Raw genomic sequence first — 17,650 nt, 5'->3', positions numbered from 1 at the left:
CAAAGCCAGCCAATATTACAACCCCGATTCCAAAAAAGTTGGGACAAAGTACAAATTGTAAATAAAAACGGAATGCAATAATTTACAAATCTCAAAAACTGATATTGTATTCACAGTAGAATATAGACAACATATCAAATGTCGAAAGTGAGACATTTTGAAATTTCATGCCAAATATTGGCTCATTTGAAATTTCATGACAGCAACACATCTCAAAAAAGTTGGGACAGGGGCAATAAGAGGCTGGAAAAGTTAAAGGTACAAAAAAGGAACAGCTGGAGGACCAAATTGCAACTCATTAGGTCAATTGGCAATAGGTCATTAACATGACTGGGTATAAAAAGAGCATCTTGGAGTGGCAGCGGCTCTCAGAAGTAAAGATGGGAAGAGGATCACCAATCCCCCTAATTCTGCGCCGACAAATAGTGGAGCAATATCAGAAGGGAGTTCGACAGTGTAAAATTGCAAAGAGTTTGAACATATCATCATCTACAGTGCATAATATCATCAAAAGATTCAGAGAATCTGGAAGAATCTCTGTGCATAAGGGTCAAGGCCGAAAAACCATGCTGGGTGCCCGTGATCTTCGGGCCCTTAGACGGCACTGCATCACATACAGGCATGCTTCTGTATTGGAAATCACAAAATGGGCTCAGGAATATTTCCAGAGAACATTATCTGTGAACACAATTCACCGTGCCATCCGCCGTTGCCAGCTAAAACTCTATAGTTCAAAGAAGAAGCCGCATCTAAACATGATCCAGAAGAGCAGACGTCTTCTCTGGGCCAAGGCTCATTTAAAATGGACTGTGGCAAAGTGGAAAACTGTTCTGTGGTCAGACGAATCAAAATTTGAAGTTCTTTATGGAAATCAGGGACACCGTGTCATTCGGACTAAAGAGGAGAAGGACGACCCAAGTTGTTATCAGCGCTCGGTTCAGAAGCCTGCATCTCTGATGGTATGGGGTTGCATTAGTGCGTGTGGCATGGGCAGCTTACACATCTGGAAAGACACCATCAATGCTGAAAAGTATATCCAGGTTCTAGAGCAACATATGCTCCCATCCAGACGACGTCTCTTTCAGGGAAGACCTTGCATTTTCCAACATGACAATGCCAAACCACATACTGCATCAATTACAGCATCATGGCTGCGTAGAAGAAGGGTCCGGGTACTGAACTGGCCAGCCTGCAGTCCAGATCTTTCACCCATAGAAAACATTTGGCGCATCATAAAACGGAAGATACGACAAAAAAGACCCAAGACAGTTGAGCAACTCAAATCCTACATTAGACAAGAATGGGTTAACATTCCTATCCCTAAACTTGAGCAACTTGTCTCCTCAGTCCCCAGACGTTTACAGACTGTTGTAAAGAGAAAAGGGGATGTCTCACAGTGGTAAACATGGCCTTGTCCCAACTTTTTTGAGATGTGTTGTTGTCATGAAATTTAAAATCACCTAATTTTTCTCTTTAAATGATACATTTTCTCAGTTTAAACATTTGCTATGTCATCTATGTTCTATTCTGAATAAAATATGGAATTTTGAAACTTTCACATCATTGCATTCCGTTTTTATTTACATACTTTGTCCCAACTTTTTTGGAATCGGGTTGTATTTAAATATTTGATATATATAATATTGATGTTATAGTAATAAAACCATTAGTCGTTATTCATTCAACAAGGACAATTTTTGGCACTTTAATACACTGGTATATTCTTCTACCAGAAAACATTTGACATTACACCGCATTATTACCTATAATGATATGTATAAAGATTGCTATTTACAATAGAAGCCAATTAGAGACATGCCACACAAAATAAAACACCTCCACCCATTAATAATTAGCCAGAATTTAACTTTGCTTGACGGAAAATTGAATTCCTTTGAACAGGAAAAGACGACGAACCAAGCAAAAGGAATTCGGTTTTAGGTTTATCATAATCATATCGACAAATCACAGTGGGGCTCGACTGTAATCTTTCTTTCTAAAAAAATTTAATAAATGAGGAAGTAATAATTATTCAACAGCATTCACACTTTTTTTAAAACATTTTAAAAACATTTAAATGCACTTTCTGTAAGGTTACTTGTTAAAAACACAAAAAGGCAGTGAAAATATCATACCCTAGCTATCATGTGTTAGCTGTTATGTCAGCACTATGTTCCCCTTATAATTATTTAACTGCTTCAACAGTGGGATGAAAATAATGAGGCAGAGAATCTGATCAGACGTAGCCACTTGTTTTAGATGAAGATGTGCAGGGAATTAAACTAATAAATCATTTAATATGTAAGTTTGTCCTCTAAAGTAACATAACGATAATCAAAGAAAATTATGTGCTCCATGTATAATCACACAGCATGACATATAAATCCTTTTAAACAGATGCATGCTAAAATCTCACACTGTCCCTATCTATCAAAACACTATCTTTATCCACTTCAGCTTTTGGGCATCTTTCAAGTTGAGCATAACAGGATTAAATCATAATGTTAATTATTCAGAAAAAAAAATCGAAGTCAAAGTAGAAAAAGTAGAACTGCATTTAAACAAAGCAGAATTTACATATGGGTAAAAAAAAAAAAGCGATAAAATTGTAGTCATTGTCACATTGCCAGACCAAGCAAGATTTACAAGAGTGTTGTTAGTAAAATGTTAGACAGATACCTATGCAGGAAGGAAGCTGATGGTCCCATGCTCGCCTCTCACCCGTCATACACCTCAGCAAACTGCTGCCATGGAGTGTGTAGCCTGGGTCACATTGGTATGTGACAGCACTTCCTGCGAAGTGGCCTTGGTCATTCACTTTAGAGCCGAACTGTGGCACACCTGGCTCGTCACAGTGAGAGAGTTCAAAACCTGAGAAAAGAACACAGAGAGCAGGGATTAGTGTGGGGAAACAGATGCATTTGTTTGTTCTGTAATCTCGTGTAAGCGCTTTATCCTGGTCAGGGTAGCACTGGAGCCAGAGTCTATCAAGGAAACATTGGGTATAAGGGGCTATAATACACCTTGGATGGGATGCCAGTCCAGTGCAGGACACCATGTGTACACACACACACACACACACACACACACACACACACACACACACACACACACACTCAGAAACAGGAAGGACAAGAAAAACTGCATACAGACAGTAAGTCAAGCTCAGGCTTGAACTGGTGACCCTGGAGCTGAGACGCAGCAATGCTACTCAACATAATAATACTGGTTAAAGATGTAAATTCCCATTTTATGTATATATATATATATATATATATATATATATATATATATATATATATATACACACATACAGTATGGGTCTGTCTCAGAAACTGGGTACTGTGGGGGTCCCCCACTAAACATACTCACAGTCAATAAACTATACAGTTTTGATTGGTGATGTTGTTTTTAATTTGAAATAAAATGATGAAAGAAATAATACAGATAAAACTAAATCTTTGATGCGAATACTCTATTCAGAATTTGGCAAAAATTCTGCAAATTTGTGGAAAAATGGCGGCTTGATCTGGGACATGATAAACGGTCGACTACATTGCATTCCCTTAAAAAGGTTGTAGTCCACTGAAAAGTCTACAGTTATCACTAATTGTATTTTAAGTTGTAACTTTACACACCTAAGGATTGGTGCGCTCACAGAATAATCATAACCGTAATAAAACATCATGCAAAATATTTGATCACCGTTGTAACTCCATTTTCCGCCGACCCAAAACCGATCGTGTGTTTTGATCTAAACGGAAAGCCTCAGGGTCAAGGTCACGACCTCACCAAAAGTATTCACTTAAACTCACTACGCCATATAAACATTTGGTTATAAATCTGCAATTTTGTTTTTTAAAACGAAAGCTGAAAGTTAGGTATAGAATATGTTTCTTACAGAATATTACGATGGTAGCTGGTCTTGTATGAATTTCTGAGCTATAAAATGAGTTGTGGTCTGTTTTTTACTGTAGCGTGTTGTTTGTGTGCGGGGAAGGACACACATTAACAATTTGCATGTGTAGAATGGAATTTTCCACTCCAACAGTTAGAAGTTGATCGTGCTTCCATTTGCGGTCTTTCTGTTACGCGGGTGATCTGTTCGGACGTTATCGCTGAAAAGGTGAGTTTTGACAGTTTTATTTTGTTTTAGTCTTGCAGTATAAGGCAATAGAATGTTTCTTTTTCATCTTACTTCCATATTTCATAGTGTTTGCATATTTTTGGCCAATATTTTGCAACCATGGTCAATTTAGATCGAACTTTTGATAGACTCTACGGCCAGTCATTTTGCCCCACCCCTGCCTCGCACTCCATCCGGTGCGGTAGTGATGTCCCGTTGCTCGCGCGCCGCAGCAGAGACCCGCGCGACCTTCAGCCGGTACAGTCGCTGTTCTTTTACCACCGCCGTTATTCTCATCTTTCCGGTGTGTTCTTGATTTTTCCATTGTGTCCTATTTCGCCATATCAAATACCCAAAATGTATCATATTATTCATATTTAAGTGAATAATCAATTCAGTCATCATAACTTGGCATTTTTAACCCAAGCAATCAAAAAGAGGAAATTTATTCAATATTTTCACTCACCTGTGAAGGAGGGGCTTTAATTCTTCATGATGTAGTTATTTTATATGTAAATCAATTTTACAAAAACATTTGAATTGTAATAAAAAAAAATTCCACAGTGGCGGCCAGATAAAGCAAGATATTATCTTTATTCTTATTAAACATGACAAAAGATACATTGAGTGTTAGGTAAATGCAAAAAAATTAGCAAATTTATTTTTTGACCATAATGTCTCAAATGAGAGACCAGTTTTATATATATGAGTGATTCCACGCTTATGGGTACTGAAATGGGGACATGAACTTATTTTTAAAAATTCACCTAAAACCATTTCTTTTTTTACCATCAGGTCACAAAACATGTAATCTTTAATGAATGATATGTTAAAAGATAACTTTAATTTTCTGAGATGTAATAAAAACATATTTATATGCCAAAGTCAGAACGTAACAGAAGTGTTGTGGACATATATATTCTCAATTTTAACAATGTAGAATTACTTTTTGAAACATAGGAAGGTGATGTTTTAGCAAATATAATTAATAAACATGTGTAGTAGAATAAACATACACATTCTTTCAATAAGATTAACATGGTATAGAGCTAGACTGTAATTAATTTGTAACAGACGCGAGATGGACAATCGTAACAGAAGTAATGTAACAGACATCATTTTGGAACTCATAGGCTTGACTTTGGCATATAAATATGTTTTTATTACATCTCAGAAAATTAAAGTTATCTTTTAACGTATCATTCATTAAAGATTACATGTTTTGTGACCTGATGGTAAAAAAAGAAATGGTTTTAGGTGAATTTTTAAAAATAAGTTCATGTCCCCATTTCAGTACCCATAAGCGTGGAATCACTCATATATATATATATATATATATATATATATATATATATATATATATATATATATATATATATATATATAAACTAATAGCCTAGTCTCATTCTGGGCTGGATCTTTCATCCACCTTGCTGGATAACCAAAATTGATCAGGGGTGTTATGACATTGTCAAGGTATGAGTTCTTCAGTTGTTCCTCTGGGGGAGTATTTCCATGTACGGTTCTCCTTAGAGCCCTTTTAGAGCTCCAAGAACCCTTCTTTATCCCATAAACCTTAAATTACCCTTGAAGAACCCTTTTCTATGAATGTAGCCATGACTAACGTGTTCATGTTCTAATTAAGGTTGTGGTAAAGAAAAAATTAAATTCACTAATATTCGGTAATATGAAGTAAAATTCAAAGATTTTATAACAGGACCCAGATCTACACCTCACAAAATACTTTCTGTTCAGATGATTAACATCACACATTATTATCACAGTCAGTACGTGCATAATGCCAGCTTCTCTGGAAGGCATTTGTCAAGTAGCTCGGCTCCAATTTGACTCCGGATTGGCCATCAGTGTCTTCTTCCGCTTTTCTATCCAACTCTAATTTTGGTACCACGATATTAAGTTTATTTCTAACTCAAACCAGTGCTACGTTTTTCTTTTCAGAGCTGCAACATCTTTTTTTGTTTGCTTCAGTATTCAATCAGAGATCAAGAGATGTTTATCAGGATTAGGCTCAATTCTTCAAAGAAAATGTCAAGATGAGGAGTAATTATATATCACTATTGATTCACAAATCCCTAACACTCAGAACTGCATGTAAATATAAAGTATTAGTCACCTTGCAAGCTCTGGATGGCTTCATTCTTTATGTGTGTAACAGATATTCAGGAGCCAACAACGAGGATGGCAGTGCCAGTGTTGAATCAGAGCACATCGTATAACAAGATACACAAGAAGCAGGGATTGGAGTCCAAACAAGATTACTAAAATGAGTACAATTCTTACAGAGTAGGACTATGGATCAGAATAAAATCTTCGCAATGAATTAGATGCTAATGCATTGTTTTCATCCATTGGTGGCTTAAATGACAAATTCATAACTTCATGGTGTAGGTCTCAGTGCTGTGAACAGCACATTTGTTTTCAAGACCAATGTATTAACAAGTCGCACAGCACTTTTGCATAACTGGCTATCTGTGATGCCAATTCCTGGGGATCAAAACTTGTCGCACTGTTCATTCAAGTGCTATAAAAGATGCCCCTTCTTTTGGCTGCTCCCATTAAGGGGCACCACAGCGGCTCTGTTCCACATATTTGATTTGGCATAGGTTTTACACTGGATGCCCTTCCTGATGCAACCCTCCCCAATCTATCTGGGTTTGGGACCAGCACTAAGTATGCACTGGCTTGTGCAACCCCAATGGCTGGGTTTTTTTTGCCTAATCTGCATGTCTTTGAACAGTCAGAGGAAACCCCTGCAGACACGGGAAGAGCATGCAAACTCCGCACAGAAAGGTCCCATTGACTGTGAGGTTCGAACCCAGAATCTTCTTGCTGTGAGGCGACAGTGATAACCACTGTATAACCGTGCCCCCAAAAGATGCTCCTGAATTGCAGGCTACAAAAAAAAAAAATGTATGTTGCATTTGCTAAAAAATACTGACAGAAATCTGCTATTTATCAATCCATAATGAAACCGTTAGGGTTGAAACATGCTCCATCGATCGTTCCCCTTTCTCACAAAGCAAAAACAATAAACTTAGAGTTTTCCCTTTGGGTAACTGTACTTTGATTGGACAATTTGTGCTTAGTCTATCTATTTTTCCTAAAAATGCATTTCATGGAACAAAGAATGATTGGATAAAAAAAAAAAATCCCACTTGTTTGCATTTATTATACTGAGGTTGCATGAATCTACTGTCTGGACAAGAAAGAAATCAGACCCAGCCTTGCTTCTTGCTTCACCACACTATTGTATGTATTTTTCTTACCACCACTGGTGGTGCTATTGCGCTTAGTTCCACAAAATTAAAGCGAGACGGCCTTTCGATTTCATAAAATCGGTGAAATTTAGTTCCATCTGAAATTTGGTTATTGTGATATATGTTTATTTCTGTAATATCTCACAACATATCAGGTCATTCTGTGGCGAGGAAGTTATTTAATTTGAGCGGATTCCCGAGCAAATAATGTGCATGAAATTGCTCGTTTCGTGCAGTCAAGCAGACAGAGGAAGTCCAAGTGCGCAGGCACAGGTTTACGTATCTTTGACCGTGTACTGATTGTTACATCATTCTGTCGCTAAACAAACAGCTGATCACACCGAGGCGCTCGCTCACCTCCGATATTTATTAGTTTGGTCCTGCGTTTCCTTTCCTTCACAACATAACGTCTTTTCTTCTCACTTTCCGTTACTGTAGTCGGTCTTTCACATTTCATTCGCACACTCACGTCCTCCATTTTTCTCTCCTGTTTCAAATTTGTATTCCCCGCGAATGGGGAAAGCCCACCACGTGATGCATGATGTACAGGTAGTATCTTGAATTGGGTCATGGTGAAGCAGGAAAAAATAGCCGAGAACTTAGGGCCATGTGGCTCTAAATTCATTAATTGTTCTATTAGAAAAGAAAAAAACTAATAAAATTGGAAGTCTGTGATTCGAATTCAGTAGCTTTCGATCCACTAAACAAAAATAATTGGGTGTCGGGAAAATTTCTTTTTACGACCTACACTTGAAAAATCTGAAAGGCAGTCTACCTTTAAAAAGTAATGCACTGTAAGACATTTGTTTACAGCAAATAATCTGATGTGGATGTCAAAACAGTGTAATCTTTTTATCTTTGAAAGACAATGGCACATAGTCCTGCTAACATCTTTAAAATACATAATAATAATAATAATAATAATAATTTGTGAAGTAACAATCCATACAGCTTTTGGGATCACTTGCCAAACAAGAGATCAAGGACATACAGTGCTGAGCGTAAATGAGTACACCCCCTTTGAAAAGTAACATTTTAAACAATATCTCAAAGAACACAAACAATTTCCAAAATGTTGACAAGACAAAGTTTAATATAACATCTGTTTAACTTATAACGGGAAAAGTAAGGTTAATAATATAACTTAGATTACACATTTTTCAGTTTTACTCAAATTAGGGTGGTGCAAAAATGAGTACACCCCACAACAAAAACTACTACATCTAGTACTTTGTATGGCCTCCATGATTTTTAATGACAGCACCAAGTCTTCTAGGCATGGAATGAACAAGTTGGCGACATTTTGCAACATCAATCTTTTTCCATTCTTCAACAATGACCTCTTTTAGTGACTGGATGCTGGATGGAGAGTGATGCTCAACTTGTCTCTTCAGAATTCCCCATAGGTGTTCGATTGGGTTCAGATCAGGAGACATACTCGGCCACTGAATCACTTTCACCCTGTTCTTCTTCAGAAATCCAACAGTGGCCTTAGATGTGTGTTTAGTCATGATGGAAAAGTGCACGACGACCAAGGACACGGAGTGATGGTAGCATCTTCTCTTTCAGTATAGAGCAATACATCTGTGAATTCATGATGCCATCAATGAAATGCAGCTCCCCGACACCAGCAGCACTCATGCAGCCCCACATAAGGACACTGCCACCACCATGTTTCACTGTAAGCACCAGGCATTTTTCGTTGTATTCCTCACCTTTGCGACGCCATACAGTTTTGAAGCCATCAGTTCCAAAAACATTTATCTTGGTCTCATCACTCCAGAGTATAGAGTCCCAGTAGTCTTCATCTTTGTCAGCATGGGCCCTGGCAAACTCTAGGCGGGCTTTTTTGTGCCTGGGCTTTTGGAGAGGCTTCTTTTGTGGACGGCATCCATGCATGCCATTCCTCTGCAGTGTACGCCGTATTGTGTCACGGGAAATAGTCACCCCAGTTTGGCTTTCTACTTCTTTAGATAACTGCAGTGAACTTGCATGCCGATTTTCTTCAACCCTTCTCATCAGAAGACGCTCCTGTCGAGGTGTTAACTTCCATGGACGACCTGGACGTCTCTGTGAGATGGTTGCAGTTCCATCTTTCTTAAATTTTTGTACCACTTTTGCTACAGTATTCTGACTGATAAGTAAAGCTTTGCTGATCTTCTTGTAACCTTCACCTTTGTGGTGTAAATAAATTATTTTCTTTGGGGAATTCTGAAGAGACAAGTTGAGCATCACTCTCCATCCAGCATCCAGTCACTAAAAGAGGTCGTTGTTGAAGAATGGAAAAAGATTGATGTTGCAAAATGTCACCAACTTGTTCATTCCATGCCTAGAAGACTTGGTGCCGTCATTAAAAATCATGGAGGCCATACAAAGTACTAGATGTAGTAGTTTTTGTTGTGGGGTGTACTCATTTTTGCACCACCCTAATTTGAGTAAAACTGAAAAAAATGTGTAATCTAAGTTATATTATTAACCGTACTTTCCCGTTATAAGTTAAACAGATGTTATATTAAACTTTGTCTTGTCAACATTTTGGAAATTGTTTGTGTTCATTGAGATATTGTTTAAAATGTTACTTTTCAAAGGGGGTGCACTCATTTACGCTGAGCACTGTATGTCCTGTATGGGATGTTTTCACTTGAGAGAAAACCAACAAGAACTCATTAAGGCAACAGTAAAAGTCATCAGTCCAACAAGTCATGCCAGAAATGAAACTTGACCAACCAATTTTGAAAGATAGTTCTAAAAAGGATGATCTCTACCAACAGTATACTCATAACACAAACATTTTCTCTCAAACTGAAGTCTTGAATTGATACAGAAGTAGTTCTTGATAATACTGGTGATGTTAAATGATCTGGAAGGCCAAACTGGACAACAAAGGACCAAAGGTGTATAATGTGCCAATAGAAATCCAGCAGCACAATTCTACTGCCTCTGCTAAGGTGACAGAGGGTCAATGGCATTTACCACAGACATCGCAAGTGTGATACTTGTTATGACCCAGGGAGCAGAAAGCCAAAGAAGTCTTTTGAACTCCTGTGGTGAAGTAGTTAAAGAAAAGACATTGGGAAAAAAAAAAAACCAAGGATACATAGATTTCCTTGACTCTTCTATTGACAGTAATGGGAGAGAAATAAAAGGTACAGAGAACTGAAAGGATTATATGCTCGGGTTATAAATTTCAAATTGCTTCTCCAGGAGAATCCATTGTTGGATATAATTTGACTGAATTTATATTAAAATGTGTAGTATATCATTTTCCACCTAGAGTTGCAGCAGGGGCTACTGTAGTGTTTTGTAATGCAAGGAAATCGAGATATTATTTGAGGCAATTCAAAGCACAGTGCTGAATAAAGTTAAGATATACAGTGGTGCTTGAAAGTTTGTGAACCCTTTAGAATTTTCTATATTTCTGCATAAATATGACCTAAAACATCATCAGATTTTCACACAAGTCCTAAAAGTAGATAAAGAGAACCCAGGTAAACAAAGGAGACAAAAATATTATACTTGGTCATTTATTTATTGAGGAAAATGATCCAATATTACATATCTGTGAGTGGCAAAAGTATGTGAACCTTTGCTTTCAGTATCTGGTGTGACCCCCTTGTGCAGCAATGACTGCAAGTAAACATTTCCGGTAACTGTTGATCAGTCCTGCACACCGGCTTGGAGGAATTTTAGCCCGTTCCTCCATACAGAACAGCTTCAACTCTGGGATGCTGATGGGTTTCCTCACATGAACTGCTCGCTTCAGGTCCTTCCACAACATTTCCATTGGATTAAGGTCAGGACTTTAACTTGGCCATTCCAAAACATTAACTTTATTCTTCTTTAACCATTCTTTGGTAGAATGACTTGTGTGCTTAGGGTCGTTGTTTTGCTGCATGACCCACCTTCTCTTGAGATTCAGTTCATGGACAGATGTCCTGACATTTTCCTTTAGAATTGGCTGGTATAATTCAGAATTCATTGTTCCATCAATGATGGCAAGCCGTCCTGGCCCAGATGCAGCAAAACAGGCCCAAACCATGATACTACCACCACCATGTTTCACAGTTGAGATAAGGTTCTTATGCTGGAATGCAGTCTTTTCCTTCTCCAAACATAACGCTTCTCATTTAAACCAAAAAGTTCTATTTTGGTCTCATCTGTCCACAAAACATTTTTTCCAATAGCCTTCTGGCTTGTCCACGTGATCTTTAGCAAACTGCAGATGAGCAGCAGTGTTCTTTTTGGAGAGCAGTGGCTTTCTCCTTGCAACCCTGCCATGCACACCATTGTTGTTCAGTGTTCTCCTGATGGTAGACTCATGAACATTAACATTAGCCAATGTGAGAGAGGCCTTCAGTTGCTTAGAAGTTACCCTGGGGTCCTTAGTGACCTTGCCGACTATTACACGCCTTGCTCTTAGAGTGATCTTTGTTGGTCGACCACTCCTGGGGAGGGTAACAATGGTGTTGAATTTCCTCCATTTGTATACAATCTGTCTGACTGTGGATTGGTGGAGTCCAAACTCTTTAGAGATGGTTCTGTAACCTTTTCCAGCCTGATGAGCAACAGCAATGCCTTTTCTGAGGTCCTCAGAAATCTCCTTTGTTCGTGCCATGATACACTTCCACAAACGTGTTGTGAAGATCAGACTTTGATAGATCCCTGTTCTTTAAATAAAACAGGGTGCCCACTCACACCTGATTGTCATCCCATTGATTGGAAACACCTGACTCTAATTTCACCTTCAAATTAACTGCTAATCCTAGAGGTTCACATACTTTTGCCACTCACAGATATGTAATACTGGATCATTTTCCTCAATAAATAAATGACCAAGTATAATATTTTTGTCTCATTTGTTTATCTGGGTTCTCTTTATCTACTTTTAGGACTTGTGTGAAAATCTGATGATGTTTTAGGTCATATTTATGCAGAAATATAGAAAATTCTAAAGGGTTCACAAACTTTCAAGCACCACTGTAGTGAAAGATACTGCTTTCATGGTCTGTACTCATACTGAAACTCAAGATCAAGCGAGCTTTTGCCCTTCTGCTCCATGGAAGGTTTCTGTCCTCCCTGAGCTTGCCTTAGGACACCTGCGTTACGCTTTGACAGATGTACCACCCCAGTTAATCTCCCCACCTGCTACTGTCCCCAGAGTAGGTCGCTGTCCCAAACAAAAGTGCCCCCAGTGTTTAACCAGGGAGCACCAGGGAGGGCTTGGAAGCCATAAGCGAGAGCCCACTCAGGAGCTCACACCCCTGCTTCACTGTCAGAAGATTGAGCTTTATTAACTCATTGGACAGCAAACCAAACACAAATGACTTATCAAAACAAAAAGAAGAAACCTTTATTTGTCACATGCATACTTCAAGCACAGTGAAATTCATCCTCTGTATTTAACCCATCTGAAGCAGTGAACACACACCCAGAACAATGGGCAGCCACACACAGGGAGTAGTCAGGGGTTCAGTACCTTGCTCAAGGGTATCTCAGCCCAAGGCCTCCCCACATCAACCTAACTGCATGTCTTTGGGGGAAACCGGAACACCCAGAGGAAACCCACACAGACATGGGGAGAACATACAAACTTCATACAGAAAGGCCCTCGCCAGCCGCTAAGTTTGAACCCGGAATCTTCTTCCTATGAGGCAACTGTGCTAACCACTACACCACCGTGCCATCCATGGACATGATTGACTCTGATGAATACTACGCAGAATTATTCTGCAGAATCTTTTAAACCTTGTCAAATGTTGTTATCCTAATGACACACAGTATTAAACCACATACTTAGAGTAAATGTATCCATATATCCAGCTGATGCAGTTTGGGTAGAAATAAATCAGGCAGCCTTGGCAGCCCTAAAATGGCTTTTGGAGCTAAGGACAAAAATAAAGCACCCTCAGAAGATTAAAAACAAACAAACAAACAAACAAACAAATAAACACTATGGAAGTGAGACAGAGCTATAGGACTCTGCTGTTGTAATTTATGCAGTTGTATCTGACAGAGTACATCCATAGAAGTCGTAACAGTTACTCAGGGAGTTGGGGTGTGTATATGATCAGATTGAAAAAAGGACTTCGAAGGACTATATGTGAGTGAGATAAATGTATATACAGTACCAGTCAAAAGTTTGGACACGTCTTCTAATTCAATGTTTTTTCTTTATTTTTATGAATTAAAAGTCACTTCATGTCTTAAAGTAATGATGTCGTTTCTCTTTACTTAGTTGAGCGGTTCTCGATATAATATGGATTACTACAGCTGTGGATGGAATAGGGCTATTTTATTATTTGTATTTTTATTATTTACTGTGGGCGGCACGGTGGTGTAGTGGTTAGCGCTGTCGCCTCACAGCAAGAAGGTCCTGGGTTCGAGCCCCGTGGCCGGCGAGGGCCTTTCTGTGTGGAGTTTGCATGTTCTCCCCGTGTCCGCGTGGGTTTCCTCCGGGTGCTCCGGTTTCCCCCACAGTCCCAAATTTTGGTAGACATTATATGCACCCCAGGCAGACCTACCTTCCTGCCAAAAAGAATAAAAATCAGTGAATAACTGAGAGAGAAGAAGCGATTTTCGTGAAATGTGGATGACAGATGACAGACAACACATGATGGCATCACCTGTCAGCCGGATAAGCTAATGAGAAAAAAATAAGGAAATGAATGACACATTTACTGGAAAATTATTTATATACAGATGTATATCCAGTGAATGAAAATGAAGCAGGCGAATAGAAAGTTAGCTAAATAACACAATGTATTTACTATTTTGAGATTATCATAGGGTGGCACGGTGGTGTAGTGGTTAGCGCTGTCGCCTCACAGCAAGAAGGTCCGGGTTCGAGCCCCGTGGCCGGCGAGGGCCTTTCTGTGTGGAGTTTGCATGTTCTCCCCGTGTCCGCGTGGGTTTCCTCCGGGTGCTCCGGTTTCCCCCACAGTCCAAAGACATGCAGGTTAGGTTAACTGGTGGCTCTAAATTGAACGTAGGTGTGAATGTGAGTGTGAATGGTTGTCTATGTGTCAGCCCTGTGATGACCTGGCGACTTGTCCAGGGTGTACCCCGCCTTTCGCCCGTAGTCAGCTGGGATAGGTTCCAGCTTGCCTGCGACCCTGTAGAAGGATAAAGTGGCTAGAGATAATGAGATGAGATTATTTACTGTTTACTGATGTCCAACGCATTAAGAAGGCAAGAAATGCATCCACTAATGAACTTTTGACGAGGCACCTGTTAATTGAAAAGCATTCCAGGTGACGACCTCATGAAGCTGGTTAAGATAATGCCAGTAGCGTGCAAAGCATCATCAAGGTAAACACTGGATACGCTGAAGAATCTAAAATATGGAACATATTTTGTTTTTTGAACAAAATCCCATATATGTTCCAGATGTTATTTCATAGTTTTGATCCCTAGTCAAAAAGTCCTTTCGGATTTTCACATTTCCAATACAATCCTTTAGGATTCCCACCCAAAAAAATAAATAAATAAATAAATAAATAAATAAAATCCTATAAGATAATCTATCCATTTTATTGGAAATATGTTTGGTTCTATAAGAATTTTTACAATCCTATTGAAAAATATATATTTTCTATTTGAATTTTCACAGTCCTATTGGAAATGTATATTTTCTATTAGATCTTACATTATACTTAACATTCTTAAAAGATTATCTTTCATTTCAATAAGAATTACCAGTAGGACTCTCTTAATTCTTACCCTATTCAAAAAGTCCCTTAGGATTCCGAAAGAAAATTAGAATTAGAAAATCTATTTGGTTTTGGAATCAGTCCGATAGGATTGTATGGATATTATTCTATAGGATTTTATCCTATAGGATTATAGTATAAATATATAGTCCTGTAAGAGCATATGGGATAAAATCTCATCTCCCATCTCATTATCTCTAGCCGCTTTATCCTTCTACAGGGTTGCAGGCAAGCTGGAGCCTATCCCAGCTGACTACGGGCGAAAGGCGGGGTACACCCTGGACAAGTCGCCAGGTCATCACAGGGCTGACACATAGACACAGACAACCATTCACACTCACATTCACACCTACGGTCAATTTAGAGTCACCAGTTAACCTAACCTGCATGTCTTTGGACTGTGGGGGAAACCGGAGCACCCGGAGGAAACCCACGCGGACACGGGGAGAACATGCAAACTCCACACAGAAAGGCCCTCGCCGGCCCCGGGGCTCGAACCCAGGACCTTCTTGCTGTGAGGCGACAGCGCTAACCACTACACCACCGTGCCGCCTGGGATAAAATCCAGTAGGATATTTAAAATTAAATCTAAAATTATATTTAAAATTAAACTTACATTAAAATTAAATCTACTTTTACATTAAAATTAAACCTACTTTTCGACCGCCGTTTCTCTGCCAAAAAGACCAAAAAAAAAAAACTGGTTCACCCAAGGACTTGATACGAGTTTAAAGGGAGGGAACCTTCATTTGCCATGTATACATTACTGAAAAATTATTTTATTCCATTGGGATGAGAGTCTAGGGAAACCCTGGAGCAGAAATGGATAAGGTCCTTGCTCAAGGGTCCAACAGTGAAGCTTGGTAGTGCAGGGGCTTGAACCCCCAACTTTCTGATCAGTAACCCAAAGCCTAAACCATTGAGATACCACTTCCTACTCTTTAAGTCACTGACTGAATACAATGCACCTTGTGACAATATGTACAATCCAAATAATAGTCTTAAATTTCATGTTTGTTTAATTGTCTGCCTGGTTTGTGGTGTAACATCCCTGGAATGATGAATAATACAGCATACTATTTACTGCTAATTTTATGACTGCATATCAATTTCTGAAAGCCAAATAGTGATAAAATAATTGTGACAGTTTATGCAAAGGCACAGCAAGCTATTCCCCCCCCCCCCCCCATTGCACTGTAGTTTGTTTTGAATTTCCAGTTCAGTACATAATACCCTGGCATCTGTATGAATGAGTTTGATAGCAGCAAAAAGTTAAGGTTCAAATGGGGATAAAGGAATGCTCGGTGGAGCTTTGTCATAAATTGTGCTTTGAATGAGTGTGTGTGTACTGTATGTGTGAGAATGTCTGCATGCATGGTCCAGTGATGCCCTGGATATGCTGTATTTACACCTCAGGATCCAGGATAAGGCGACCCAAACTAGGATAAATTGCTTACTGAAGATGAAAGAAGGAAAATAGGATCTATTCATGGATGGATATTACTGCCATTACAGTATATGTATAGCCCTTAAAGGCCAAAGGGCTTGTAACTCTTAGTAAATAATAATGTTGTACAAACCCCGATTCCAAAAAAGTTGGGACAAAGTACAAACTGTAAATAAAAACGGAATGCAATAATTTACAAATCTCAAAAACTGATATTGTATTCACAATAGAACATAGACAACATATCAAATGTTGAAAGTGAGACATTTTGAAATTTCATGCCAAATATTGGCTCATTTGAAATTTCATGACAGCAACACATCTCAAAAAAGTTGGGACAGGGGCAATAAGAGGCTGGAAAAGTTAAAGGTACAAAAAAGGAACAGCTGGAGGACCAAATTGCAACTCATTAGGTCAATTGGCAATAGGTCATTAACATGACTGGGTATAAAAAGAGCATCTTGGAGTGGCAGCGGCTCTCAGAAGTAAAGATGGGAAGAGGATCACCAATCCCCCTAATTCTGCACTGACAAATAGTGGAGCAATATCAGAAAGGAGTTCGACAGTGTAAAATTGCAAAGAGTTTGAACATATCATCATCTACAGTGCATAATATCATCAAAAGATTCAGAGAATCTGGAAGAATCTCTGTGCGTAAGGGTCAAGGCCGGAAAACCATACTGGGTGCCCGTGATCTTCGGGCCCTTAGACGGCACTGCATCACATACAGGCATGCTTCTGTATTGGAAATCACAAAATGGGCTCAGGAATATTTCCAGAGAACATCATCTGTGAACACAATTCACCGTGCCATCCGCCGTTGCCAGCTAAAACTCTATGGTTCAAAGAAGAAGCTGTATCTAAACATGATCCAGAAGCGCAGACGTCTTCTCTGGGCCAAGGCTCATTTAAAATGGACTGTGGCAAAGTGGAAAACTGTTCTGTGGTCAGACGAATCAAAATTTGAAGTTCTTTATGGAAATCAGGGACGCCGTGTCATTCGGACTAAAGAGGAGAAGGACGACCCAAGTTGTTATCAGCGCTCAGTTCAGAAGCCTGCATCTCTGATGGTATGGGGTTGCATTAGTGC

The 17,650-nt window shown here is 39.0% G+C and overlaps 1 protein-coding gene across 1 annotated transcript in view; it reads right to left on the bottom strand.

The window, feature by feature from the left end:
- The window catches only part of csmd3a (CUB and Sushi multiple domains 3a), a 631,117-nt gene that overhangs the window by 370,301 nt on the left and 243,166 nt on the right, over nt 1-17,650 (bottom strand). The window contains exon 24 of the mRNA XM_060900611.1: nt 2,680-2,871. Within this exon, the coding sequence (XP_060756594.1) occupies nt 2,680-2,871 (192 nt within the window). The remainder of the gene's footprint in view (nt 1-2,679; nt 2,872-17,650) is intronic.

Source organism: Neoarius graeffei, chromosome 19 (genome assembly GCF_027579695.1).
Source record: "Neoarius graeffei isolate fNeoGra1 chromosome 19, fNeoGra1.pri, whole genome shotgun sequence".
NCBI classification, from domain to species: Eukaryota; Metazoa; Chordata; class Actinopteri; order Siluriformes; family Ariidae; genus Neoarius; species Neoarius graeffei.
Note: the sequence above shows the minus strand (reverse complement) of the source record. Positions and strands in the feature narration are given on the sequence as shown.